The sequence below is a fragment of the Ascidiella aspersa genome, chromosome 5, assembly GCF_963924565.1.
Source record: "Ascidiella aspersa chromosome 5, kaAscAspe10.2, whole genome shotgun sequence".
Taxonomy (NCBI): domain Eukaryota; kingdom Metazoa; phylum Chordata; class Ascidiacea; order Phlebobranchia; family Ascidiidae; genus Ascidiella; species Ascidiella aspersa.
The window spans coordinates 30,133,042-30,160,927 of record NC_139451.1 but is presented as its reverse complement, the minus strand read 5'-3'; the positions used below and the strand labels follow the sequence as shown (position 1 = coordinate 30,160,927).

General features: G+C 37.6%; 1 protein-coding gene across 2 annotated transcripts; it reads left to right on the top strand.

Moving 5' to 3' along the window:
- The first annotated feature begins 4 nt into the window (after positions 1-4).
- LOC146146304 (secreted frizzled-related protein 5-like) lies at positions 5-27,068 on the top strand. Of its 2 annotated transcripts, XM_083389574.1 has the most exons (4): positions 5-692; positions 8,817-8,864; positions 14,482-14,553; positions 25,884-27,068. In XM_083389574.1, the coding sequence occupies exons 1-4, from the start codon at positions 143-145 to the stop codon at positions 26,234-26,236; spliced, it is 1,023 nt and encodes a 340-aa protein (XP_083245700.1). In that variant the 5' UTR covers positions 5-142; the 3' UTR covers positions 26,237-27,068. The 2 variants fall into 2 exon arrangements, with proteins under 2 accessions (XP_083245700.1, XP_083245701.1); XM_083389575.1 differs by lacking the exon at positions 8,817-8,864.
- The last annotated feature ends 818 nt before the right edge of the window (positions 27,069-27,886 follow it).

Genomic DNA, 27,886 nt, shown 5'->3' with positions numbered 1-27,886 from the left:
CTTAGCTTCTGTGTAAACTTAAAAGGCTTGTACTTAGTGAACAACAAGTTTCTGGACTCGAAATACCACCAAAAATTTCATCCTAAAGTCGGAATTAGACCGCGGCGCACATCAGGACTTTTCCACATCGTTCGACGGCAAAATGACGCCTTATTTCCCGCCGATGAAGCGGCGGCGATACCTTAGCGAACCAGCGCTGCTAGTGCTATTCTTTGTTGGACTACTGGGCGCTCGAGCGCTAGGCATGGCTGTGGACAACGGACAGTCATATATCCGCCAGCCATCGCAGTGTGTTGTCATTCCCAGTACTAACAAACTGTGCTACAATGTTGGATACAGCCGAATGATTCTCCCTAATCTTCTCCTGCACGAATCACTGGACGAAGTTCACCAACAGGCTGTGAGCTTTGTTCCTCTTAAGAAGAGCAGATGCCATCCTCATCTACAGATCTTCCTTTGCTCCCTATTCACTCCCGTGTGTCTATCGGAGGAAGAATCGATGGTTGGAGGCCCGATCCCTCCATGCAGATCCCTTTGTCTTGCTGTGAAGAAGTCCTGTCTGCCAGTAATGGAAGAATACTACTTTAGCTGGCCCGAGATGCTAAACTGCAGCAAGTTCACAGATGCAAACCCGTGTGTCATGATCAACGACTCCAACACCCCAATGACCACGTTGGCGCCGACCCCCTCAAGTAAGTGCTACCTCCTTGTACCCCTTACCCGAAAAATGCACGGTTTGACCCCCCAGTTTGATCCGCTGTTGACCCCCCAGTTTGATCCGCTGTTCGGACGGACTGTTTGTTTTTTGTTTTTTTTTAGCCTGCATTTTTTATTCTGACTTGGTTTATAGTCTGATTTGTTGAACGGAGTGCATTGTGGATTAATCTTAGTAAACTAAATGTGATTTCAATCTGTTTATGTCAACTGATTAAGTAAGGATTAAGAATTGTTTATAAATGGTCAAGTTAGCCTTGTTTGTGAATTAAATGAGTTCAAAACTTGTCTTTTTACTGATTTGAGTTGATAGACAGGCTGCATGAAGGTCCTTGTTGGGAAATTACCCACCTCAGTACCTCCTAACAAAACCACCGCATATTACATATTTGCGACCAGACCTGTGTGTTGATTGATAGATTCTATATAAGTTTTAAAGAGAGTGTACTTAATGCAGTACTTTTAAACTTGGCTTATATCCGTATATTTTATTCCTGTCATAGAAACAACATAGTTGTACGGTAACTTATAAAAAGTCTTGACTTATGTAGGTTACTACTTACAGGCTACTTGTTTGGTTTAAGCTCGGCCTGAATTGCTTCAGGGTTTTGTGTTGTTGGATTGCAGTAACGTTTTACGTTATTCATCATCCGATATGTGTGTTTATGCAAGCGCTTTGCTCGACTAGAATATTTCCGAAAAACGGAAGAAATATCCTTCGATACAAGGTTTTTTTATTTCGAAGTATATATATTTGTAATATTTTGAGCGTCTTGAACATAGCTTTTCGTACCTTCAAACTTCTATGTTGTTTAGAACATCAAATTTAGGATTAATCGTAAGTAGTAAAATTTAAGTTTTGCTAGCACCGTTTTAACAGAGCAGGTTAATTCACTTAAGGAGACATAACGAACAAAATGAGCCACTTATTTCGAGCGTTTATAAGGTCATGATTGCCTTTGCTGTTTGATGCCGCTGGCAGGTGCAACTAAAATGCCCGTATTGTTGAATAATTATATCTGCATTCGTTTGATAAGGTTGGTATATTCTCCTTTAAAATGGCGCCAGTATGTGTCATTCGGTTTTAAAAAACTGTCTAATTCTGACTTTACAGGGAACAAAAACGCCTAAATGTTTGCAATTCGTCCTTTTAATTCGGCTATTAAACCCCCGTGATATTTACAAGACGCCAAATTCGGATGTATATAATAGAAATACGTAATGTTATAGGTTAGTGCCTTAATAATAAAAAATGTCGCCAGTTTTTTACTGTTATGGGCATTAATCCGCAACCCTAAAACACCAGACGCAAATAGCGTTTATAGGAAATGAAAACCTCGTATGTGGATAAATATTTTAATTGAAAATGAACAAAGATCTATTCAAAACGTTCAAAATAATACCTACTTATGTATGGGCATTGATACTCTTACAACGCCTAACTACAACCTTCAACCAAAATACTGCATATTTTAATTAGTCTGCTGCTACTTTTAATAACCACAGACGGCGGGGTAAACATTGGAATGACAAAGCTGTCATAAACTTTTGCCCTGTAAATGTCTCGGCAAGTTTAGTGTAGATAAAAATCATGTCTGACATTTTCAAAGGGCGTAAACTATAAGTCGTATTCAGTTATGTTTTTTATTGTTTTTATATCTGCCATTCGTCACGAAATTAAATGTCAATGTCCTCTTACAGTTTTGTAATTGTTGCAGTTAAAATATTACGTGTCCATATGAATAACCTTACGATATCGGTGAAACTGAATCGGAACGGTTCAGGACGGCGCTACAGTTAAAGACGTTTTACAGGTACGCCGTGCCACAAAATGTATTTAAACTACGATTTCAGTTGAATATTTGCTTGGTTTGAATCATAACCTCAGGTTTCGGTTAAAGATGTGTGCGTTAATTTTTTTAATGTTCGTTTTTTACCAGGTCAGCGCGCTGTTTGCTAAATGTATTTAAACTAAGATTTTGACCTTGGTTTTTCCAAAGGCTTCCTTTTGGGCGTTCTGTTATGACGTCATCCATGAAAAATGACGTTATCCATGAAAATGTTCATGCGTTCAGTATGATTTTTTTTCACACCTAATTTCCAACGCCAGTGTCTGCTAAGCTACTTGAAAAACTTGGTTAAGATTCACTTGATCCCAAATGGCTGTATGTGCCTTAAAATACGATCACGATTTGCAGTTAAATATGGGGTATCACTGTTTTGTCAAGCTACTTGACTAACCTGGGTAAATTATGGTGAAATTACTACTCGTTGTTATAATGTTGTTAGGTTCACAAACTGAAGCGCATGTACTTTACGGTTTACAAACGAACTCTTGGTACTTAGTGTAACTCATCATAAACTAAACCTTTTCTCATTTTACCCTAAAAGAATATTATTTGTCAAAGATTGGGTCGTTATTCATGCTAAGAAAACTAAATGGAAGGTTGGTATTTTCTACCAAACTATATTTTACTTATATTGGCAGTAACAAGAGAATGTATAGGAGTATTGTAATGGCCTTGGCGTTGCGCCACTTGAAAGGTAGTAAAACTTACTGTGTACCTCGTAAACAGGACAAACTGCGCTAGGATAAACCTCGTTTGGAATTACCGCCCTTAGACCCCCCGAGCAATAAATCATCCATTTTGATCCTCAATAGGTTCTATGAATGTTGTTTTGGGTAGAAACGCGCCAAAATATGTAGTTCAGCCAAAACTGATTGATTTTTTTACGTTATAGTTAGGGTTCACTTCGTGTCCCGTATTGTTGGTCGCGGTCTGGTAAAACTGTAAACCGTGTGATTTATCAGTGCATCTTGAAAACAGTGGAAACTGTTGTTGGCTTCTATTTAGGGTGGAATTTGATTAACGTCAAATTGTCGATAGCAAGTCTAGAATAATGCTTGTTAAAATATAGACCACAAGATTTACAATTTTTATACCAGAGATAAAGTAAAAAGCAATTACATCGACCAGAATTGCTTTTAAACGCCTTTTCCAGGCCAATTTTTCACTAAGAGTAAAACATTGCAGCAAATATTATTTTGAGCTTTACTAAGCTTAAATTTAGCGTGACTTATGATCACTTTCATGTTTTTAATCACTTATTTTACGACCACAATTCCACATTTTACGATCCACGTGTTGTTTGCAAACTTTAATCTTTGCGGCTTTGATTTTGGCAACTCAGGCTTAACTTTAGCGCTTATTTGTTAAAACGCTTTACCCTTTTGCTCTTGGTCGTTAAACAGCTTTCTACGCTCGTAAAACGACATTCATTTACATGGGTTTAAATTCGTGTTTCGCTACCTGCGGAAGCGGAACCAAAAGAGTTTTGCCATACTCATAATGCAGTTACAAATAATGTGTATATACTGCATCATTAACAAACCTTAGGGGTCAATTGTGACTTTTAGAGGTCAATAAAAAGAATTTATCACCTTGCTAGTTGCCGGCGTTGAAGAGGTTAATAAGTTGCGCATCGTTTCAAGTAACTTTAAACTATGGTTCCTGTTAACTCTACTTTATCGCCGAGGTTTCTGCTAATCCTTATGTAGGGTGCAATATCCTTAGTAAGCGAGTATAGAGATCAAGCGTTTCTTGCGGCAAAACGTTTCCCTTTTCTCAGTAAAATTTTGCGACCACAAAGCAGCCACGTCTGGGTTTTTCGGCTGTTTAAACAAGGCGGTTTATAAGTATGATATTTGAGTTTGCACAACAACACATCGATGACTTTTCGACAGTGCCGCCAAAATACAGTATTAGATTCAAATAACTCATAATAAAAAGTGTGGTTTGTAACTCTATTGCGTTTTGATAAAACAAACACTGTTAACTATATTTAGCTAAGATTACATTTTTACTTTTTTTTACAGTATCCAAAATATTTAGGAAAAGTAATGAAAACTCGTGTTTCAATCCGCCTTACAAACATATACGTAGTCAAAAAAAATTAAAATGAAATATCACCATGCGTTATCCAGAAAAGGGTTGTTTATTGACCTAAATAAAAAAGGTGTATAAAAGATAAAAAGCCTGTTTTTAAGTGATGGTTCTTGTTGATCTTTAAACCGCCTTGTTAGTGAGTGTTCAATTGGTTTACATGTTCTACCCATTTTACCGCCACTAGACAAGCGTTATTAATCAAAACACCTCACGGTGCCCTAAAAACCAACCCAGCCCCATTCTGGGTGTGTTAGGGTCCTGGCCCTCGACAATAATCATGATTGACTGGCTAATTTATGGGCTACCCTTGTCTCCAGTTACCAGTTTTTTTCTGACGGCGTCTAGCGTTTAGCAATCCATCATAACTTGCTTCTGCATGCTTTTTGTCAAACTGGGTGGTATTCTTCTTTTTTTAGTTTGTAAGAAAATCTTTTTCTGTGAAGTGTTGCATACGGGATCGATTCTATATATAAGTTCCTAAAATTTTCCACATTTGGACTTTTTTGTTTTGATCTGCTGGGTCAGAATTTGTTAGTTTGGGGGTTAATTCTTGCTAAAGGCAATGCGCCTTAGACTAATTATAACGTGAGAAAGTACTTATCGCAATTAATTTAGGAATCTAAACTTTAGATTCCTTATTTAATGCACGTTGGCTTTCTATAGCCCATTAATTTGGGAATCTAAACTTTAGAACCGGATTCGATTCTCTATTTAACGCACCTTGGCTTCATATAGATTAAATCCAATATAACGCAGTTTAACACAAAATACAGTCGCAAAAAATCGCCTAGACAACTTTCACACAGTTTTGCAAATTGTTTCTCATTTTTGCTAATTGAATTTCTATACAGTTGTAGCACACACGAAAATCGTAGTTTCCACAGCCTAAAACGAAATTTGCTTAACCCCCTAACCCTCCTGTCGCAGTTTAAGGTATTGAAAACCATTTCATCCGTCTTACACATTCATTTGGTTTTATTTGGTTTTCTATGTGAAACTCGAAATGCTTAAATGTGTTTTTGACAATGGAGTATAATGGTTGAAGGTTGTAGTAAGACGTAGTAAGAATATCAAAGCCCATACACAAATAGGTATAGCATTTTCAACATGGTGAATATAGTAATGTTGAAAATAAATAACGAGATATTCTAAACGTTCAAAATGATACCTACTTCTATAAAAATGGACTTTGATATTTTTATTATTATTTTGAAAAATTCCCATTTTTGTCGTTTTTAACATGTTCCTCTAACCATCTCACCTCTAAGTGGCCCATTGGCATTTGAAGTGTCTTAAGTCTAATCCCACTTGTCTAGGGTGGATTTACAAGACGGATCGAGCGGTTTCGTTTCAAAAGCAGTTTCTTGTTGACTTAACATGATACGAGTCGCTTCACGCATTTCGACTCCATTTTATAACTCTTTAAACAGTTTTCAAAACAGAATGTTTCCAGTTCAAAAGCGAAAGCCATACATATATTCTGTAAAGAGCCGTTTCAATTTCAGCATAAAATGTATTTATTGTGGAAAAGCCGTCCATCTATAACCCATATAGTCCTAACTGCGAAAACCCTCGTAAATCGTCGAAATCGATTTCTTACGCAGTTTATTCTCTTTTTATGACGTAACACAGACTCCATGCGTCTTTCAAACAGATCCATTAGCGCTTGATAACTTAATTCAATCTGCACACTTTCGTTTGGCGAACGCAACGCAAACAACGTCAGGCGGCAGGGGCGTTGTCTGGCGGTTGTACGTCAAGTGGCAGGGAAGGCGCCGATGAAACGTCGCATTCTTGCCGATTTTCGTTCACCCGCGAAGAGCTCAGTCACCAGGGGACAATTTGGGGCCGGGAACCGGGGCGTTTTAGTCATGCTCACTCTAACCCGGGCGGGACCAATTAGCCGCAAACCCCGGCCGCAGAATTCCCGAATGGTGCATCACGCAAAACAACGCGATTTTTTAACCCTATCGGTGGCTTTTATTTATTTTTTTGGTCGTATTTTTTGTTTTTATTTTGGAAAAAACCTTCGTAATTTGAAACAATTTAAAAAAAAAACTTTGCAAGGTTTAATAGTCTTGTATAACCAATTGAAATAAAAAAAAAGTTCATTGAAAGTTTTAACAACTTACCAAACGTTTTGTAAGTTGTTAATCAATCTGTCCAATTAATACCTCATTGTTGTAGTATTAAGTTTAATTTCTTGGTAATTTTCAATAGATAAAATCATGAAACCTGGTCTTTGCACTTTGTCTAGTCGTACGATTGGCCATAAACGAAATCAATACTATACGAGGGACCTTGTTATACTTAGTTAGTTCAAAGCAGTGATTGTAGAAAAGCAACTTCAAGATCGTTAATTTAATTTGCCAGGCGTGTTTAAATTACAAAAGTATAAATCTGTTAGTTAAACGCTAAATCATGTAAATATAATAACAATAAAAGTGGAAAAATAACACATGATTTTAAAACAGTACTGATATTGTCACATAATAAATGTTAGGAAAACTTACGTTAAAACCCTACGTAAAAACGAAAAACAGAATTATCCGTTTAAAGCTTAAAGCAGCTTAAGAGAATCGCCCAAGCTCGTGCGACTTTTGGACAAAGCGTTTGCGTTATCTTTATAGAACTAAGGAATTGATACAAACACAGATAGGGCTTACTTGTTTTTGTCCGTTGGCTTAAATGACGCGAAGTTACTTTGCACAGGTGCGACGGTATATGTCAGAGACGTCAATTTGCTCGACTCCCTACTGAGCACTTGACTGTTGTAATTGTAAACAAAGGTCAATAAATTGAACTTTGGTATAGCAGTGGTTCCCAACTGGGGTGACATTTCTAATGCTCAAGGGTGCTGACTGGCATATAAAATGCTTAATTGATCTACCTCTTGACACAATTATATACGATTACAGTAGATTAATTCAAAAGGCATCTTCCTGCATATTGTGATGTTCTTTCAGTTCCATTTATTGTTACATTTACGGTAAATTACTTAGTGCAACATTCTTGTAGGGGTTGCGCAATTTATTAATTTGTAAGTGGTGCATTAAGCCATAAAATGTTAGGAAACACTGGTTTTGCTCACTGTTGCAGTTTGATCCGGTTAGGCGTTTTTTAAAATCAATTCAATGTGCTTTTATCGTGTCTAGTTTGTAACTAAAATTCTATTTTATTATAAAAAAAGTCACTTTTTTGCAATCCCTTTAACAATTTTGATTAAAAACAAGTTTTACCAAATTAAACCGTTTATACCCAAGCATTACGTTTCAAGCATGCATATTGACTTATAACCAACCCCGAGCAATTTTTTTAGGCCGATGTATAACGTTTATAATGGTTATTTCATTTCTGTAAACACCAGTTCTTCAATTATTTAGAGTGGGCCAAAAGTAGCCTTACAGTTATAGAAAGTAGGGTTTGGGTCTAAAAGTAAATTTATTATTTTGGGGTTTTTCTCATACACCTTGTTTTCAACACCCCCCAAAAAGAAATCCATTGGTGTCAGGTCAGGTGAGCGTGGTGGCCATTCAATGCATTCAATGCTACCTCTTCTTCCAAGCCAACGCTGTGGAATAACTGTAAGCCTACTTTTGGGCTACTCTGTATAGTTCAGAGACAGGCGTAGTTGGTTTACCTTGGCTTTATAGCGAGAAAATAAATCGTGACTTGGATGAAGTCCGTAATAACTCACCACGTCTTTATTTTGCAAACAGTCGACTTTGCCCCTTGAAATTACCCTCTCCAGGCCCCGCTAATGCCCTGTAAAGCGTCAGCTGTACGTCTTTACGCCGAATGTGCGTCAAACGAACCACGCACCAAGCTAAAGTTTCACGTTTTGAAAAGAGCAAAGCGATCGAAAACCTTAAATCCCGAAGCGCTTTGCTTATCGTTTTAGTAAATCTTCCCGAACGACTTTTGTCCCCAGATTTAATCGAACTTATTGGTTTTTCGCGTTGGAAGTGCATGACGTACAGGTTTTAATACGTCGTCGTCACAACCTCGAAGTGTTACCCTTCGAAAAATTGCATGAAGTGTAGTGGGTTGCCTTTGTTCTTGCAGCATGCCCTTTCCTGTGGTCTTGGTGTTTTACGTTTTTCCACTTTCAACACCAACTTGACTTTCTCTTTTTTTCGGTGTTTCCCTCAACAGATCCCTCCCAAGACAAAGGCCTCACTCCCAGCCGTTTCAATCACGCAAGTACGTCAAAGCCCGATCAATTTACAAGATTTTTATGATGTTTTTGGGTTTGGGGGGCTGTCCAAAAAGTAGTTGTTCAAAAGAAGTTTTTTAGCTGCTAATTATATATATTAAGCAGTTGTTCAAAACATTAGGTCTTTGTAGCTGCTAATTATATATATCAAGCAGTTGTTCAAAACATTAGGTCTTTGTAGCTGCTAATTTGATATATCAAGCAGTTGTTCAAAACATTTATTCTCTGTAGCTGCTAATTTTATATATTAAGAAGTTGTTCAAAACATTAGGTCTTTGTAGCTGCTAATTTTATATATCAAGCAGTTGTTCAAAACATTTATTCTCTGTAGCTGCTAATTCTATATATTAAGCAGTTGTTTAAAACATTAGGTCTTTGTAGCTGCTAATTTTATATATCAAGCAGTTGTTCAAAACATTTATTCTCTGTAGCTGCTAATTCTATATATTAAGCAGTTGTTTAAAAGATTAGGTCTTTGTAGCTGCTAATTCTATACTCTTTTTGGCCACGAATTCCCGAGGTTATGAATTCGAATTTTCACGTCACCAGGGCCTTTACCTAAAGCGAGATTGTCAATTTTTTTATTAAGAGGAGGCGTATTTGACAGCATATGTGAATTCCTGGGGTTGTGAGTTCAAATCCCAGTCCGTCGCTATTAAATTTGATCGGGCGAATTTTTCACACTTATGTCGTGATATGTACAAACTCTTTTTTTTTACTTTATGCTAGTATTTAACAGCTTTATTTTTGGCAATAAGAGCTTTAGTTTAAACCTATATTTGTTGTTCTGAATTTGACTAAAAAGGGGGATAATTCTATTTTATTTTCTTTAATCAATCTTAACTTTTGTTTCACTATTTAAATGAGCAACTTTATTTCGGGTGTGTACTATTCTGTATTTTCTAAAACTGCCTGTTTGTTTGTGATTTTCGGTGAACCATGTCTGTTACTGCAAATTATACATGTCTCGAAATGCGAAAACCTAATTTCTAGCCCTAAATTTAAGAACAAAGGCGCAAAATTAATAATGAATGTTAGAATTTACAGTCGTTGTAATTAGCAACCGGTGATAATTTTGTAGTGCTAATTAAGCACGTAACAATGTCTATGGTGTGTTAGGGTTCTTCCAGGTTGGAAACATGGCAAAGGCTTTTCTTTTATTAAACAATTCTGTCGTTTTGAAATAGCTAAGAGCAACTTTTTCATTAAAATGAGCTCTTGCAAAATGTTAACCATGACAGCAATTCATTATAAATCGGATTAAGAAAACAGTAAGATGCTGATTTCAGTTTATTGTGAAAACTATATGGAAGAATATTCAGTTAAAACGATAAGCTAAAATCGTTATAACTTGTGAATATGATTTTATGGATACTTAACCTATTATTTGACATGGAATTAAAACTACAATACGATTTTTTTTATTTTTTTACAAATACGAAAATAACATTTTAAAAGTATTTCTGCCATAATTTTTAGTCGCTTCGGTCAAAAAACAATATCCTGAATAAAAAACATTATCTTGTCAAAAAACAATAATATTTTGATGAAAAGATGACGGATATTTGGATTTTGGCCTGCAAAAATTGACTTTAAAAATATTTTTTTAATTCATTAAATTATCGTACAAACTGAAAATCCCTATTAAACATATCAGAATCACTCAAAGTGTTACTCAGTACAGTCAATATCCTCACAAAACGTCATTCCTCCTAACCAAGCTACAGTCGTTCTCAAAGGTTTGCCTTGGAAAAATTGATATTAATTTTTTTTTAATTTAATAATTTCTCGTGCTAATTGAAAATCCCTATTAAATATATCAGAATCACTAAAAATTGTTACTCAGTCCAGTCAATATCCTCACAAAACGTCATTCCTCCTAACCAAGCTACAGTCGTTCTCAAAGGGTTAACCTTAACCCACAAACAGCCCAACTTCTCCACAGACACAGCAGGCCGTGATACGACTTTACCAGGAGAGATGTTATCCGATAATGTACAGATTAGCTGAGCGGCGAGATCTTTATCACTAATGCTCGCCTGGCAAATCGCCTGCATTGTGTGTGGGATCCATGAGACGTTATACGACGATGTTCCTCAGTGATTATCACGAGACTTGATGTTAAGCGACAAGGCAGGATTTTGTGGACAGCCAAAGTCCTAGCTGGCGATATGCAATGAATTTTCTTATACAACTTATTTAATTATCACTTTGTCTTTGATTTGATCAATCTAACACATGTTGCTATACTACGAGAAATAGATTGTTAACACTTAAAAGACAAGTATTTGACAATAACTCCTAGTTGAGATCAATTTTTAATCACTCTGAATTTTGACTATTTCTAGTAATTACGCAACATTTTGCAAACTGTTTGTACCTATAGGAAATTGAACCTTATTGCGTTGATTTTTACAGCAATACGTGATGTGGTATTAAGTTACGCAGCAGTATAGTTGGGAAAAGTGAGCTGCTGTATAGTTTAATCGCTGTATAGCACTCGCCCCCTTGAAATGTGATTTTAAGCAGGGCTGCGGAGTCGGCTAAAAACAACCCGAGTCCGACTCCGGCCAAAAGAAATAAACCCGAGTCCGGCTCCCGAGTCCCGAGTCCGGCTCCGGCCAAATGTAAGATTTTGTCGAGTCCCGGGTCCAGCTCTGACTCTACAGCCTTTATTTTACCCATTTACGCAACTAAATTAAGGTGAATTTTCAGCAATCCACTCATGTTGGTGTCATAATTGATCCACCCGTATTACCTTGTTTAAAAACAGTCCACTATTTGCTATTACACTTTTACAACTTATATTTTGCCGCCTTAACAGTTTTAAAATTAGATACTACACATGCGCATGTCGGACTCGGGAATCTTACTCGAGTCCCAAGTCCCGAGTCCGACTCCGGCAAAACAAACCGACTCCGTCGAGTCCCGAGTCCGACTCCGACTCCGCAGCCCTGATTTACTTAAGGCTATTATAATAACGAAAGAGTGCATTGTCAGGTTTTCTATAGATTCTTGTACAGCCTTAAGTATGGCGTGGATCACGACATAGCATCACATTGACGAAACTGTAAATAAACAAAACAACTCACGGGTTTACTAGAAACCTTTTTTTTTTTTTATGAAATGTGATTTAAGTATAGTTTTTAATCTGATGTCTTTAAGTTTTAAACTCTCCTAAATTAAAAATTTTAACTGACTAACTAAAATAATGCACTTGGAAACTGAATATATTTCACAACAAGCCGACAACACTATATATAGGATTTGTTTAAACGCCTTTTGTTTTAGCAAACAGTTTAGAGAGCTCTGACTGGTTTTCGAAGTATTTCACTGAGGGTATGTGTATGCATCCACAAATACTTAACACTCAGGATTCGTAAGATAAGAATCAAAGACTTGCAAAACGGGTCGCATTTCCTTAAAGGCGATAGCTCACGATAAGGTCTCGACGTCTCGAATTTTTTGTAAGGTTTTGTCAAAGCCATGATAGGCGACGATGTCTTTAAGCTGCTTAGCGCTTTAATCGAAAGTCTGAAATTAACCTAGCGCCTGATCAACGCATTGTTAAAATTTGACTGACTAAAATTAAGTGGTGTTTTTTGTTATTTAGAAATACAGCACAACTACACATTTTTTGGCAATTACAAATTTAGGTTGAATATTTTGAATAACAAATAAATCAAGGAACCGAATCACATAAAAAGCTTTTTAAAAAGTGATTCATTTCAAAACTATTGTTTATTACCCATGGTGTAGGTCATTTGTCTAGATTTGGGTATATTGTTTATGAAAGCCATAAATTTGCACCATTGATATTAAGTCACTTATTGATAAAAGCCATTTTAATTGAAATTGGAAAAATTGTCAAATCTAAGGTTTATGAGTCGGGTGAACCCTACAAGTCATTTCAATATAGTAACTATAGGCTGATGTTCAAAATGAATAAAGAGATATTGGAAACGTTCGAAATGCTACTCCTATATGAACTTTGATATTCTTCTACATTTTTCAAGTTGTGATTTATTGCCTTTATCATAGTTCAAGTTGCAAATCAATGCTAGGCAATTAAAGAACCACTGCAAGAGTGCGTAGTTAATTGCCGAAAAAATCCCAATAAAGTTGCCAAATACGAATTTTGTTTCCCTCGTTGCCTTTCACGTTCAAAGCTACCGCTGGCGATTTACAAGCTTAAGAATAACTAATAAGTCCAGACAGACGTTCCGTCGCCCCCACCCTTGCCCATGTTTGTTGCTACGTGCTTCTAGGATATTCTGCGGTCCCCTTCGCCACTGAGATAAGACTCGTATCGCTCGCGAGCGCTCATTTGACGTCACAATGGGCCGCTTTGTCACGTCGCTGGCGTGGAGGGGTGGGGGAGGTTATCGCGATGCCCGTCTGTGAGGTCATAACCCGCGCGACGCGTTGTGTAACGTGTCTATGATCGGATTGGATATTCTAATGTTGACTTCTCTTGATTAAAGTAGTTTGTTCGACGTTTGGATTTCAGCAAAGACCTTGATAATAACATTGGTCTTAAGTTTCCAACTCAATCATTCTTCAAGACTCTCCAATTGTTTTGTAATGAGAAACCATTGTTCTCTACCGGTTTTATGACATTCCGATTTATGGTAAATATTTCTACGATCAATCTTCTTTTTGCAAGTATTGGACACAGCGTCTCCCTGTGTTTATGTATTGCCGTATTGTAATCCTGCAACCCCTCTTAAAAAACCCAGCCGTTTAAGCGCGTGTTTGTAATTATTGTCTTCCCATTAACGATCCATCAATCCTAAAATCTGTTAAACCTACGCACCGTTTGTTGTTTAGATTTCTATCTTGCCTTCCGGTATCACACTGCAAAGTTGCTAATGCCGATCTTGCGGCTGATACGTGCTTAAAAAAGATGCAACTTTTTCGGCCTAATTGCTCTTTTGCTCGCGACGCTTTAGGCATCGATTTTGAAGGCCTACGGCTGACACCAATTATATGCGCCTTATCGATGGAAAGCTATTTTTGGTTCTTTTCGGGGTTGTGCTGATTGTTGGCTTGGGTATCCCGTATGGATTGTTGTGTGGGATTTTCTCCCTTGTTTCTGTCGTTGGAAATTCGTTTTACCGTGATTTAAAAAATTACTTCAGTTTTTAGATTAATTGAGTGTTGCGAAGGTCATTTCAGTGAATACAAAAACGAACATATTTGTGAAAAGCCGGACTCGTAAGTTTCTTAGAAATCGACTTTATTTCACAACAGCGTTTCATTTATGTTGAAAGTCGTACCATTCAAAAGGATGCCAGACGCTTCTTATATTTGTTACAAGCGATCATTTGATTTACTTGTTTAATGTTCGGGAATATTATTGATATATATTTCCAAAAGAAAACGTAGCACATATTTTGAGTGTGTCCAAATGTTTTGCATCTAAACCGATTTCAGGTTGTAATATCGGCAAACATGCGTCTAATATACGCAACTGAAAGGGCTTTTCATCCTACGTTAGCAATCTACTGCAGCGTTTTACCTAGAATCATTTCCTGATGTTTTTGCCCCGACCATGTATGGGTTATTTGCGAATGTGATATAACATCTAATGTTGCTTTTCAGGCGACATATGTGCTCCCTGTGCTGCGGTCATCGACGATACAGTGCTGGACAATTACTGCGCAAGCGAGTTCGGTAAGTATCTTCATATGTTCCAGTTAACTGTTTCCTCTAGAGCAGGGGTCTTAAACGTTTTTTACCGCGGACCCCTAAAATTTTGTTTTGCTTCGCGTGGACCACTGTAGGCAAGACATTTTCAACAATGACGTCATAAATTGACGTCACAATACAAATAGACTTACAGAAATAAGCTGATGATTTAAGTAAAATGGAGTTTAAATACATTCAGTGGTAAAACGTTTTATTTTTAATTTAACTCTTTTCTTTAAAAACTTGATTACCTCTTAAATATACTCTAATTCTTCCATTTGGCCTTCATGAAACCCCTAAAATTAGTTCACGGACCCCCAAGGGGTCAATGGACCCCAGTTTAAAAACCCGTGGTTTAGGACTAGTTTTATCCTTTGCAATGCCACGATGCGTTCTGAAGTTGCGAATTCCAAATATTTATCACTCGGTCGCCTGTTACTGGCCTTGTGTGGGACAGAACTTTGGAAATTACGGTTCGCAAAACATTTTTAGGCTTTAAGTGGGGTATTTGACAAATTAAAAAATAAAAACAAATCAATATTTTATTTAAATTGTTTTTTTGTCAAATTAAAAAGCACAAAATACGAATTATCACACAATCTCGGATTTGATGCATTTTTTTGAAAGATCGGCCTGAGAGTCTTATATTCTGACTTTGTAAGCAGCTCTCCAAAAATGTTTCCGGTAAATTCAGTTGAAGCAAAGTAAATCCTGCTCCCCAATACGTTTTATGACATTATACCATCTGATAAACCTGTGCCCAATCCCCTTGCAAATTTGCCCCTCCCACACAACGCGGTTTTAAGCAGCTGGCCCCAAACCGCAGCCGGAAATCTTATTAAAACCAAAACAATTTGATGCGACTCTGATGCTTATCTTGTCCTTCTCTATGTTGCTATCCAAACAAGTACAACGGTCGTTATGTCAGTCAAAGCCCCAATCGTCAGCACGAGCGTGTAATTTATTAAGCTGACGATCAACAAACAGCTAGAACCAGCCTCAATATTGCTGCTACCTCTATTGCCAAAACAAGCACTGCTGTACAGTGCTAAACACTATACAGACTGTAGCCATTGTACGTTTCCACTGCCAAAGTGATCTGATCCAAGTGTTGTTTCTAATTATGACGTCATCGAATTCCCGCGGCCTGTGTATGACGTCACGCCGTTTATTGAAGCGGCAACAACGGCGCTATGACGTAGGTGGCGGTTAGAGAGCTCTCGAAAGCGCCATAGCTGAATTCCCGCCAGTGATTTTGCTCCGTAAGAGACTTGGCTCGGTTTGATGCGACCATTTAAAACTGCGTCGCACTTGACGAATGTTATCGTAAAACTTTTTAAGAAAATAATACGTTGGAGAAATAATAAAGGCCATACAGACGTATTAGTTTGGACGCGTTTTGTTCAGTTTTTGTGAGCTTAGTTATATTTCTACATAGTCTAAAAATGATTCGCACAAATAACGTCCGTTAACCTCTTTTTGCCAAAATTACCACCTACATTACAAGGGTTCTAAATGAAAAGTGTTTGTATCACAATATGGTAAATTTGCTGACCAAGTCTTGTTCCTGAAAAGCGTTTTTCAGTCATAAAGCAAGGACTTGCTAGTTTTAAGTTAAAACCACCTAAAACCACCAAGATAACTTCTGAATATTCTTAAGCTTTTCATATTCAGTAATTCACGTTAAACAAGGCCAAATTCAGTTGACTATACAAATTCCAGTCATACCAGTTAAAATTCGCCTTTAAAAAAGTTAAAGTTCGTAACGCTAAACACGGATCTGTTCATAATCTTCAGTGGAAAAAGAGTGGCCCAATTAAATGATAAAAGATTCATTCTTTTATTTGCACACGTTTCGTCATGTGCTTATGCCATCTTCAGTGCGGTAAAGAATGAATCTGTTATCATTTATTTGGGCCACTCTTTTCATACAAAAAAGTTAAATTTTGCTTTGAAAGATGTTAGAATTCCGGTTTAAGCCTTGTTACAAGTATTGCGTGCAAAGCAGCGATAATATCCCAGGTTTAAGCACATACAGACGAACGGATAAGGCAGGATCGGCCACCCCCAATCTGCAAACAACGTCTAACTATCCGGGGGTGTTATTAATCGTTACCGGGTGCTTTAATGTGTGCCAGAGATGACCGAGATAGCTGGCAACAGTGAGTGGAGCGAGTTGTGAGTCAGCTAGTTCCTTTTTTACAGTCTTTTGTGCGCTGCTTTTTGCGTGGGTTCAATCACCGCAGAAACGGTTTTATTGTGGGGGATATGTGCGGGTGAACACCCCTTCTGTGCGGGTGAACACCCCTTAGTACGTTGTGAGTTTATCTGTGGAATGATATATTGCCCCTACTCGTTTTTGTTCGAAGTAACCATTTTTTTAAAGAAAACAGTTTGATTAAAGATAAAACGGTTTTGCACTGAATGTATTTAGACTCCATTTCACATTTTTGTACCGAAATCAGCAGATTAATGAAGTCTATTTGTACTATGACACGTCAATTTATGTCGTCATTTTTAATTTTTTTTTGCCTACCGTGGTCCACACGAGGCAAAAAGAGAATTTAGGGGCCAGCGGTAAAAAAAAGTCTAAGAACCCCTGTGTTAACTCCTACATCCGTCCCTTGTGTTTGTCAAGCGGCTGACTCAAAGCTCGAGTCTGGCCCAAACGCTCTTGACATCTGTACCGCGATTTCCGATAGGCACGCACCTCTGACTAGTTCACACTTGAGACGCGCGAAAACAAGACGATTTGTCAAGCCGAGGTTTCGCACATCGAATTTGAGTTTACACAGTGTAATGACGGGGACTGCTGGCTACAGACTTGCACAACTAGTTAGTAGGGTTTGCCAGCTTTTCTGTTTTAACAATATCTGTATAAAGCCGAATGTACAAAAAAATCAAATTCAACAAAAATTCGATCTGGAATGACAATTAATCCAAGTCTTCAAATTGGAACTTTACAGAGGGCAATGGCGAGTGCGCAGCGTAGTTGCTGCTGACTACAGACTTTTACAACTTGTTAGTTAAGTTTATCAGCTTTCCGTTATTAACAATATCATTTAAACGCCGAATGTACAAAAAAAGCATGACATTAAACTGAAATTCGAACTGGAATTACAATTAATGGATTAAAATCCTTGTCAAGACAAGTCTTAGAATTCAACTTCCTGTTTAATAATATGTGTGCCATTTTGATTGGTTAATACGACTCCAGAAAGGCTGATCACAGAATCCACATTGTGTAAATGAACGTTACTGGTTTTCAGTAGAAAAAGAGTAGCCCAAATAAATGACAAAAGATTCATTATTTTATTAGCATGCGTTCCGGCAAGTGCTTATGCCATCGTCAGTGCGGTAAAATACTCTCTTTCCACTAAAGATTATGAACATATCCGTGTTTAGTGTTCCTACGTTTCAGGTCATTTGAACAAGTCATCTTCACAATATCTAAAAGTTTCGAAAAATTCATTTAATCACAACACAAACTACCACACAATGGGACCAACTTCGGTGTGAGCTTTGAAAATACCGTTTATACTGTCCTTGAAAACAGGTCAAGCGTATCAGTCCAGTAATCCTCTAATTGAATACACACGCAATTCCTAATAACCTGTCATTTACCCGGGTCGCCTGTTCAATAATCACTTCCCTTTTCGGTCGAAAGATTGCAGGCTTATGGGGTAGACGGCACCGACTAATCCTTAAATTGTCGGATTCGTCCGGCGAAAGTCTGCAATTTGAAACCACGACCAGACTAAGTTATATAAACTTTTAACGGATTGTGCATGGCGCGTTTAAACGATATTTTGGGATGTACCGCTGGAATCTTAGTTTTTTGCGCGCGAATTACATGAGTGTTGAACTACAAATGATTTAGTTTCAAATGTACACTCTTTATAAGACTCATTTTTACGATTTTGTTTAATGTCTTTAATTTTTTAAAATGCTTGTTGTATCTCAAAACTCATATTCATGTTTTAAATAAGGGTATAATTCGTGGTTAAAGGTTTATTGTCCAAGTCAGTTGACTATCGCAAAATAGCGGCCGTCAAAAAAGGAATAAATTGTAAAAAAATGCGATCATTAAAACCAGAATAGTGAAACAAAACAACAGTTAATATCCTTCCTTCACCGAACAAACTTAACTAAATATTATGCTTGCCGCAAATGGATATATTCACACATATTCTTAAATACAAAAGAATTACAACTCGCCAATTCAGGGTTTGATTTCGTTAACGCGAAGTTCTCACATGTAAAAACAGAAAAACATTTATATCCTCCCTTCAGAGCACAACGTAAAACATATCTTGCCTCAAAGAGATCTAATTATACCTATTTTTAGCTACACTCAACAGAAATTTAGAACGGTACAATTGTTGTTTTTCAAACTGTACAATTCAATGCACGGCCCGTTTGTGTCCTTTACGCGAAGCAGCGGCAGTCATTAGCATAGCTGTGGTCCCACATGACAAAACGGCAAAAACATTTTGGTGCGTAACGCCATCTGAGCGATTTAAGAGCCACAGTCGCTTGCTCACTTTCCTTTTAAGGCCTTTGGTCGTGCGCTCGAATACACGACATTGCGGCAAAACGTGCAGCAACTCCGCTACTTTGGCGAAAGTCGAAACGCCGATAAACCAACGGCTATGCGCTGTCAGCTGGGTTCGGGATTCGCCGACTTTTTTGCGGGAAAACAGAGCCAAAATCCCGACAATTCGCTACAAAGCTGGTGAGGTCGGGTTGCTTAAAACTTGAGTTTGATTTTTTGAATTCCTTCACGGAATTTGCGGTTTTTGTCTGCCGGCTGTGGAAGCCGCAGTGTAGACCTATCGATGGTGAATACACAGCAAGGAATTAGGCAAACTTCATAATTTATTATTATATTTTATCATGTAAAGTGTGCAAAACATTTCCTTATCACTCGAGCTCTTGCGTCTATTTTTTTTAATTCCGTCACCGCCCTTGTGGCTGGTGTGTGTCGTCTGTGTAAGATGCGCTGTAAATTCACCGGTAATGGTGTAACACAGAGCCAAAACGCGCCTAAATAGGAGACTAGTCGATTTGAACACAGAGAAAGAAACTTTAAGGTTAATAACGCAACAGTGGGAATAAACTAGTTTAGTTTATCTATACAGTAGGTGGCTATTAAAACTCTTCAAGGGCATAAACAGCAACTGTATGAATGTAATGGAGTTTAACATAATATTTCAAAAATTTTATCAGTTTTACGAGCATCCCGTATCTATAGCTGTGATTTTCAAGAGCAGCTGTACATGCCTATAAAGTCCTTGGCGGTTAGCTAATGTCAACAAAGCAACCAGCTGATCCAAATTGGATTCCGACCGTCGTGGAAATTTCGTCGTTTTCCAGCTTGGGAATCCCGTCAGTTTGATTGACAGGCGTTTATAGTTACCAAGGCTAGTCACCACACAGTTATAAAAGCAAAATAAACGTATTTAAGTTGATTTTTGTTTTAAGAAAACTACTACCACACTAAGAATGGTCCATATTTAAGAAATTAAAATCAATATGTTTATTTTGCTGTTACAATTGCCTTCTAACATTGATTGCTTACTAGCTTTTGTTTGTCAAGCGTTTATCGCAACATAGGAGTTTAGTAGAAATGTGTTGCAAATCGCAGAATTTAAAATCATTTAAATTTTTGAAATTAAAACAAATACCTCAATTAATTTACTTTTCGTTTGATATTTCCGCCGAAAAAATGCAACAAGGCAATATATTTTTTAAAGTTCTAAGACAGTTGTATTTTAGTTTTCTGACCAAGGTCCCATATTGTAATAGTTTTGTATGTTACGCTACAATTTCCTTTATTAAAAAGTATTTTACTAAACGCATAGGTGACGCAATACATGTTTATGATGTAAAATTACTTATGTCCTTAAAATCGCGCTGAGGCACAACCGGAACTGACGTTAAAGCGTTGGCTAGTTAATAGACACAGTCTCTTATTCGCTCGCTAGCTTCTACTTGTAAGTTCTTTCTTTCCTCCCGCCAACTTTACTCTTGTCAGGTCGTACACTTCCGCCTTTAGGAAATCGCGTAAACATTCAAGGCGCAAATTGGCGCCGGAGTCTTGCGTCTTAACCAGTTCCGCGGCGTTGGAATGCCGCTTGGACCGCATAAAGCGGTAATTAGACGAGCCGCGGGCGACTGGTAGGCCTGGCACGATTGTTGCCTGTCGTGGCTTGCTAGTTTGTTGCCTATTATAGTATAATTAAAGCAAGCGCTTCCCTTTGAGAGTGATTATTTTGGCGCTTTGGCGCTACCCTGCGGTAGATGGCTTGGCTCTGATTCAAATTTGTCAAGGCTTGTTGAAATTGGGCGTAGTTGGATTTTGCTGTTAAAAGACCAACATTTTAGTTAGTTTTGCGATTTAAAAATAAACTTTGATTGATTTGTCGTTTTTATGTTAGTGAAAAACAACATTTAGTCTATATTGATGCTGTTTGTTTTGGAAAAAAAACATTAGTTCGATTTTCTGCTGTTTTTACACCTAGAACAACTTTCTTTACAAATTAGGAAAAACAAGTTTATATCGGTTAATTACAACTGGATTTAAAATGCAGCGTTAGCTTTACCGAATAAAACGAGTGATGGGTTTAACCATAAAATGCGCCTTTTACAGCGAAACTATTTACACATCGTAGACGACGCCCCAAGACAAGTACCCCTGCTGAAAATAGCCTAACCCCTTAACCCCATCAATGGGTACTCAACGAAAATAGAAACTGAGGTTGAAGTGTTTTTTGGAATTTTATGGACCCACTTCTTTCTTATGGCGCCGCCCTGAGGGATAATAGGCCTTTAAAGAACCGTTTTCACCCAACTCCACACCAAACTCATCATGGGGCACTCCCGGCTAAACTAGAAACTAACGTTTTCGAGTTTTTTTAGAATTAATTTCTCTTTGGAGCCAGTTCTAGGTGTTGGAACCCCCTAAAGGGATTTCTCACCCACCTTAACCCCAAAAGGGGCACTCAGCGAAAATAGAAACTGTTGATTTGGTTTTCAAATTTGTAGACACTCTTCTTCCTGGGATAAGAGCCCCCTAACTGTGATAATTTTATAAGAGCCTTTTTCACCCACCATAGCCCCACACAATGGGCGGTGCCCCAGGATGACGGCACTTGGGGTTTAGCCCTATCAAGGAACACTTATCCTAAATAGAAACTGGGGTTTTAAGGGTTTTTTGGAATTTTATGTTCCCACGTAGTCCCGGGGCCCCTAGGAGTAAGAACCCCCTAAAGAACATTTCTCGCCCACCCTAACCCAACGCAATGGGCACTTATAGAAAATAGAAACTGTTGTTTGAGGTTTTAAGAAATTGTGGACCATTTTCTTCCTAGGTTAAGAGCCCCTAACTGTGATAATTTAATTAAAATCTTGCAAATATAAGAGCCTTTCTCACCCACCTCAACCCCACACAATGGGCGGTGCCCCAGGATACCGGTACTTGGGGTTTAAGGGTGCGAAAAACGCCCCAGTAGCACGTTAGGGTGAGTGAACCAACGGGGGTGAATCGAAACCCCAACATTGGTGCGTATTTTTAGCCCCCTGTTTTCAATGGGGCGCGACCGATCTCTCGTGTACGCCCCACTTTACGCACGTAACCCACGTCCGGTTTGGCCTCTTGGGGTAAATCGCCCCCAATTGGGGTCACACCCACGAGAGGCCTAGCCCCCTAATGTCAATTGCGCGTCGCATTTTGCGTGCCAGTTTACCCACTTTCCGGCACGAGACCGCGAACGCTAACCCCAGGCCCAACGGCGTTGAAGGGTAAGGCGGGGTACTTTACATTTTTTGGGAGCTGTTTTTGTGGAACTACTGTTGCAATTATTAATTCCAATTCGTAACGCTATAGTCACGGTAGTTCATTGTAATTTTACAGCATTTTTATACAAAGATGTAAAAGGAAGTGTCTTTGGAATTAATTAATTAATTAATACAAACAAAATATATATGTTTTTTGTAAAACCAGTGTTGTAATTCCTGTTATCAAGCTCCAATTCGTAACCCTATAGTCTCGGAAGGTTTACTGTGATTTAGAGTCTTTTCATACAAAGATCTAACCTGAAGTTTTTATTGTAGTTAATTAACAGACGCAAATTATACTTGGTAAATAAGACAGCTTCATATACCTCGACTTTTTATGTAATTCTGGTGTTGTTTAAATGACGTAATTGTTCCTACAAAACCTGAAAAAGGGAATTATTTTGGAAAAAAAATAATTTTTTTCTGCTTGTCTGCGTTAGCCTTTGACAAATTGGTTTTGATTTGTTGGATTAATGTATAGGAATTACCAAAATCGCAAAACCACTTACTCAGAATGTCAAATATGCCATTTTGCACGTGTTAAGCTCTAAAGTTGCCCATAATTTCCTGATTTCATGTCTCACGCTTTTGTACTTGCGTATGCTGGCTCAGTAATCGGTCATTACACACTTAAGTCTGCGCTGCTTCATACAAACCGCGAAAAGCAATACTCGGTACAACTTTATAATATGTGGAATTTTCCAGCCTTTGCATAACGCAAGTTGGAAAACACCTGAACATTTCTCGGCCGCAAAATGCTTCATCGTGTCGGTTTGAGTGGCTGTGTGCGATTTCGCAAGCAGTTAATTGCAAATTGCAGCGTCTGTTTACGTAGCAACTGTTGTGAGAATCAAGTGGTTTTTGTGGCACCAATGTAACCATGTTTGGAAATATTAAGATTTATTTGAGACCTACATCAATGCTAGGTGAGACGTGAATGCAGGGGTTCTCAGGCTATGTGCCTCGGCAGATTCGCAAATGTGCTAATTACTATGCTGGCATACAGGCAAGCATGTGAAACTTAAATACATACTATCCTATAGAAAACATAAAAATGATTTTTAGGTTTTAAAATGTTGTTTTATTTAAAGTGTGCCGCTAATATTTTTTATTTTTTTACCGTGCCTTAAGCTAATTTTTATTGGCCTGGTCATCTATGTATGGCTAGTTTTATAGAAGTTTCCTAGAAACTCGGGTCATTAGCATTTGAAGAACCAATGCAAAATGGATAAAAAAATAACGCTGCGTTAAATGTGCTAAAAAACGAACGAAATTTAAATAATTAAAATTTCGTCCATTCAACTTGCGCCGTATATATGTCTAGTTTATTTTCTTTGCTGAACGGAGGAAATTTCTAGTGAATTGTGAAAGGATTAATGGACGCATTTATTGGTTTGCCAATGGCTTAGTTTATTTTTTTCTATTCCTAACTTATTAAAACAAATTCTAAACTGAAAGCAAAGTTACCAATACGCAACAATCTCACAAAAAAGTGCTTTTTTTCACGCAATGACTTGAATAGCCCAAAACAAAAAAAGCCTTTTAAAATTCCAGGCGACTTTGGCGTGCCTGTAAAAAAGGTGGCTGTATATATATGTAATATATACATATGTGTACAGGTCGAAACAGTTAGTCTCCAATCAATCAAGCGCTGTCGAGCGCAAATGTCAAGTCTGTGTCTATTGACAAAGCAATAAGCGTCGTGGTAAAACAGATAGGTTTCAACTTAAAACTACTTCCCGGTGGTCTTGGGCTGTACGACTTGGTTGTGCCTTGAAATGTTGACTCAAAAATTGTTGGCAATTTTCTGTAAAAAATGGTGTCGAACGAACAAAAATCCCATTTAAGTTTACCAATTCTGCGAGTAAGCCTATATTAAAAGTTAAAAGTGTTAAATCGCAGGCCTCCCACAATGAACTGTTTTTGCTTCAAAAGTGTGTTGCGATTTGCTGGCTGAAATGCATTATTTCTGGTATGCGGCCCAAAATAAATATTTTCCCGTATGTTGTGTTTGCCATTTTAAAAACAGAATTATCAAAAGAAATGTGATTAAGTGAATCATATGGTTTTGGTTTGTTAAACATCTGGCCGAAGATGCATCTGTTACATTATAGCATTTGGACAATTTTGTTTTTAACTCTTTATTTTATTACCTCTGGCACATGTCATGTTTGTCGAAAAAGCGATTTTTTAGATGTTTTTAAACAATGTTTGGGGCCACATCAAATAGTTTTCGTTAATTGTTGCACTAATAAAAAAAATTGTTGTTTTTTAACTTGATCTAGGATGCGTGGGTCATAAAGGGTATCTTCAAAAGAAATATAGCGTAAAGCATGATTTCTGTTAAAAACTAAAAATAATATTGTTTTGATTGGAGCAGGGAAAAGTAAGGTTACTTATAAGCAACATTTATCCAAAAAACGAGAGACTAATATCAAAGCTAAATAAACTTTGGCTGATTTTTGCTAAACACAATTAGCGTTAGCCACGAACTGAAATAAATTGTTTCGCTTGCCTACATCTACCTTCAGGTGTTCAGCATCATAATGTTTTTTCATTTCTTTGTCTGTGACACCATCAGCAGATTTGGGAGCCTTTTTAGGGTTCGTCGACAAAAAGTGTTTCCCACAACGTGCACACCAACAGTGTTCTGCTTGTCAGCATAATCATCCCTCCTATTTTTCTTTTGTCCACCTTGTCTACAAAACATACACGGGGTCACAGATTCCTAGTCCGTCTGCTTTTTCTGGATTTATTTGGTTTGCGCAGCAGGTTTAGACAAACAAGTTTGACAGGCGTCAGAAAAGCGACCCAGCTTCGTTTATTGACGTTAAAAACAGTCGTTGGTTTTGAATCCGCTGAATTGTGAAATACAGTACGGTTGACTATTTTGGAAGCGAATTGCTTATGGTTATGTCAATGTAAAAAAATGAATATTCGGCGACGTGACAAATAAGAGGAATGCGACGTTTTTTGGCACTTTTCCATCAGCATATTTTTGTTCTCTTTTTTCAAGAATTTCAAGTGTCCTTGGTCAAAATGATAATACCGTTTTTTTTGTTGTGTTGTTCTGAAAATGAGATTATTGCGCATCTAATGTAATCAAACCGAATACAAATATATTTTCAAGCTTACTATAAAAGTAGGAATAAAATAGGTAAAAAGGATAAAACGTTCATTCCTCAGTAAGCAGTAATTTATACGACTTCAAACGTTAAAGTTTTTTAAGGATTTAAAGCGTTCTCTGTCAAAATGACAATACCGTTTTCTTTTCAATTGTTTTCTTCTGAAAATGAGATTAATTATGTTTCATTTATTGTACTCAAATCTCAAACCCCTCCTATACAAATAAGTTTATTTACAATAAAAGTACCAATATAATTAGTAAACCCTGATTCCCCAGGTAGGAGGATTTTACGGATTCAAACGTGTTGATTTTTTTCCGTTTCTAAACTCCCTTTGCCATTTTCCTCCAGTGATCAAAGCCATCGTGAAGAGGCTCAGCCTTTCATCCAACAAAAAGAAGAGAAAGCTGAAGTTCAAACGGAGAAAGAGTAAAGTTTTCAAGCAAGGTCCGGTGGAAGCAAAAGAGCTCCGTCGTCTCAAAGTTCAGATCCTCAGCAGCCGTGGATGCAACTGCCCGGACCTGGATCCGATCAAGACACGTAAAGGGAGGAAGAAGAATAAGAAGACATACTTCCTGGTGATGGGACGCAAGGTCGAAGGTCAACTCTTCATGACTGTGATCTATAAGTGGCCGAAGAACAGGAAGATGAAAAAGTTGGAGAAGAAATTGAACCAGAAGACTTGTGCCGGAGTGCTGGAGTAGACTTGAAGAGCGAGGGACTCCATCAGGACTCTTTACTCGTCTTATTCTTCTTTTGAATCGCTCCTGCGCCGAGAGAAGAGAGTTGCGCATAAAAACTGAAAAAAGCACGAGGGATTTTTTTTCTCTCTCTCGGTCAGCTTAAAATCCGCTTTAAAAGCGAATTTCTGCTCGTTTAATTGTTATTTTTTCGTAGATTTTTTTGCCACAAAAAATCCACTAGCGCCCACGTGCGGAAATTCAAATCTCCGAAAAAAAATTTCCACTGAAAAAATTCCGTTTATGTCATCTAAACTAGCCACTTTTTTCTAACTTTAAACGTTTTCTTTCTGTATCCTTAAAATCCCTTCTTTTATTTCGTGTGCTGTAACTAAAAATAAATCCACTTTTTTTACTGTTTTATAAGAATCCCTGTGTTCTCAACCTGCAAAACGTGCAGTTACTCCCGTACAAAAAATACTGCATTTTTTTGAATCTCTAAGAAATTCTTATAAACCTTTACAAATTTGTGGCGAATGTCCCTTTTTCGAACCCTATATCTGCGCTTCATTTGATTTCTACGTTAGTTTTTTGATGTTTTTCACCATAAGGGGTTTTCCTGTTTTTTTCGTGAATAACAATCCCAGTTATTTTATGCCTTGTTATTTCGACGGGTCTCCAGTGTAATAAAACGTCTTTGAATGGTGCATTAATTGTTTAGTTGTTCAACTCTTTGCGCGAAATTTACCAAAATAGACGTAGTACTTTGTAAATTAATCATTCAAATAAAGTACAACGTCAGTTTCAAGTTTGGTACTAATCGTACAAACAGTTTCCATTCTATGTTGTTGTTACAGTTCTACTTAGCGCAAAAGCTTTTATAAGTAGTTACTCCACATATAAATGGCCAAAAAGTAAATATTTTCAGCCATTTCAAAGACATACGCCGTATCTTAATAGTATGGGTTATAGGGGTGACTTAACGCTCCTCGCAACATCTTTTGTTTTTTAATAAACAGCACGATATCAAAACTGACACATTAGTGATTAAACAAGCCCGGTTTAAACGAATGTAGATCGTCCTACTGTCTATTTTGTGCCATATCAAATAAACAATACGTGCTGTGTTTTGCGCTTGTTACCGCATTTTGAGCCCAATCTAGTGTTTCTCGTCAACCCTTGATGTTTAAACCCCGAACCTATCAGCTTTTGCAATCCTAACCCTAGATCAAAGCTCTATTAGTCGTATTTTGCTTATAACCCCCCAAAAAACGTTTCAAATAACCCTAACACTGATGATTGAGTTATTGTAAACAGCCTACAATGCAAGCGCTAATAACAAATATTAATTTGTTGCATTACATCCCTGCAGTGCATCTAACAAATTAGACAATTGTTTTGCTTTGCTTTTTGTCAAACTGATGTTGTTGGTTTTGCGGTAGAAAGCTCTTCGCTTTTTCTGCCAGCCATTCTAGATTTCGTTCTCCTTTTGCCAACTGCTTGAAAAGCATAACAGCCGAGCAATTTTTTGTTTGTTTTTGTTATTGTCGTTTTTCTGTTGTTAGTCGTTATTGTTTGTTACTGCTGTCGCCTTTTACAGACATTTTCTATAGTATACATAGAAATTGCCGTAAATAAGCTGATTACCGTTTTTCGACCAAAAACTTGGTGCGA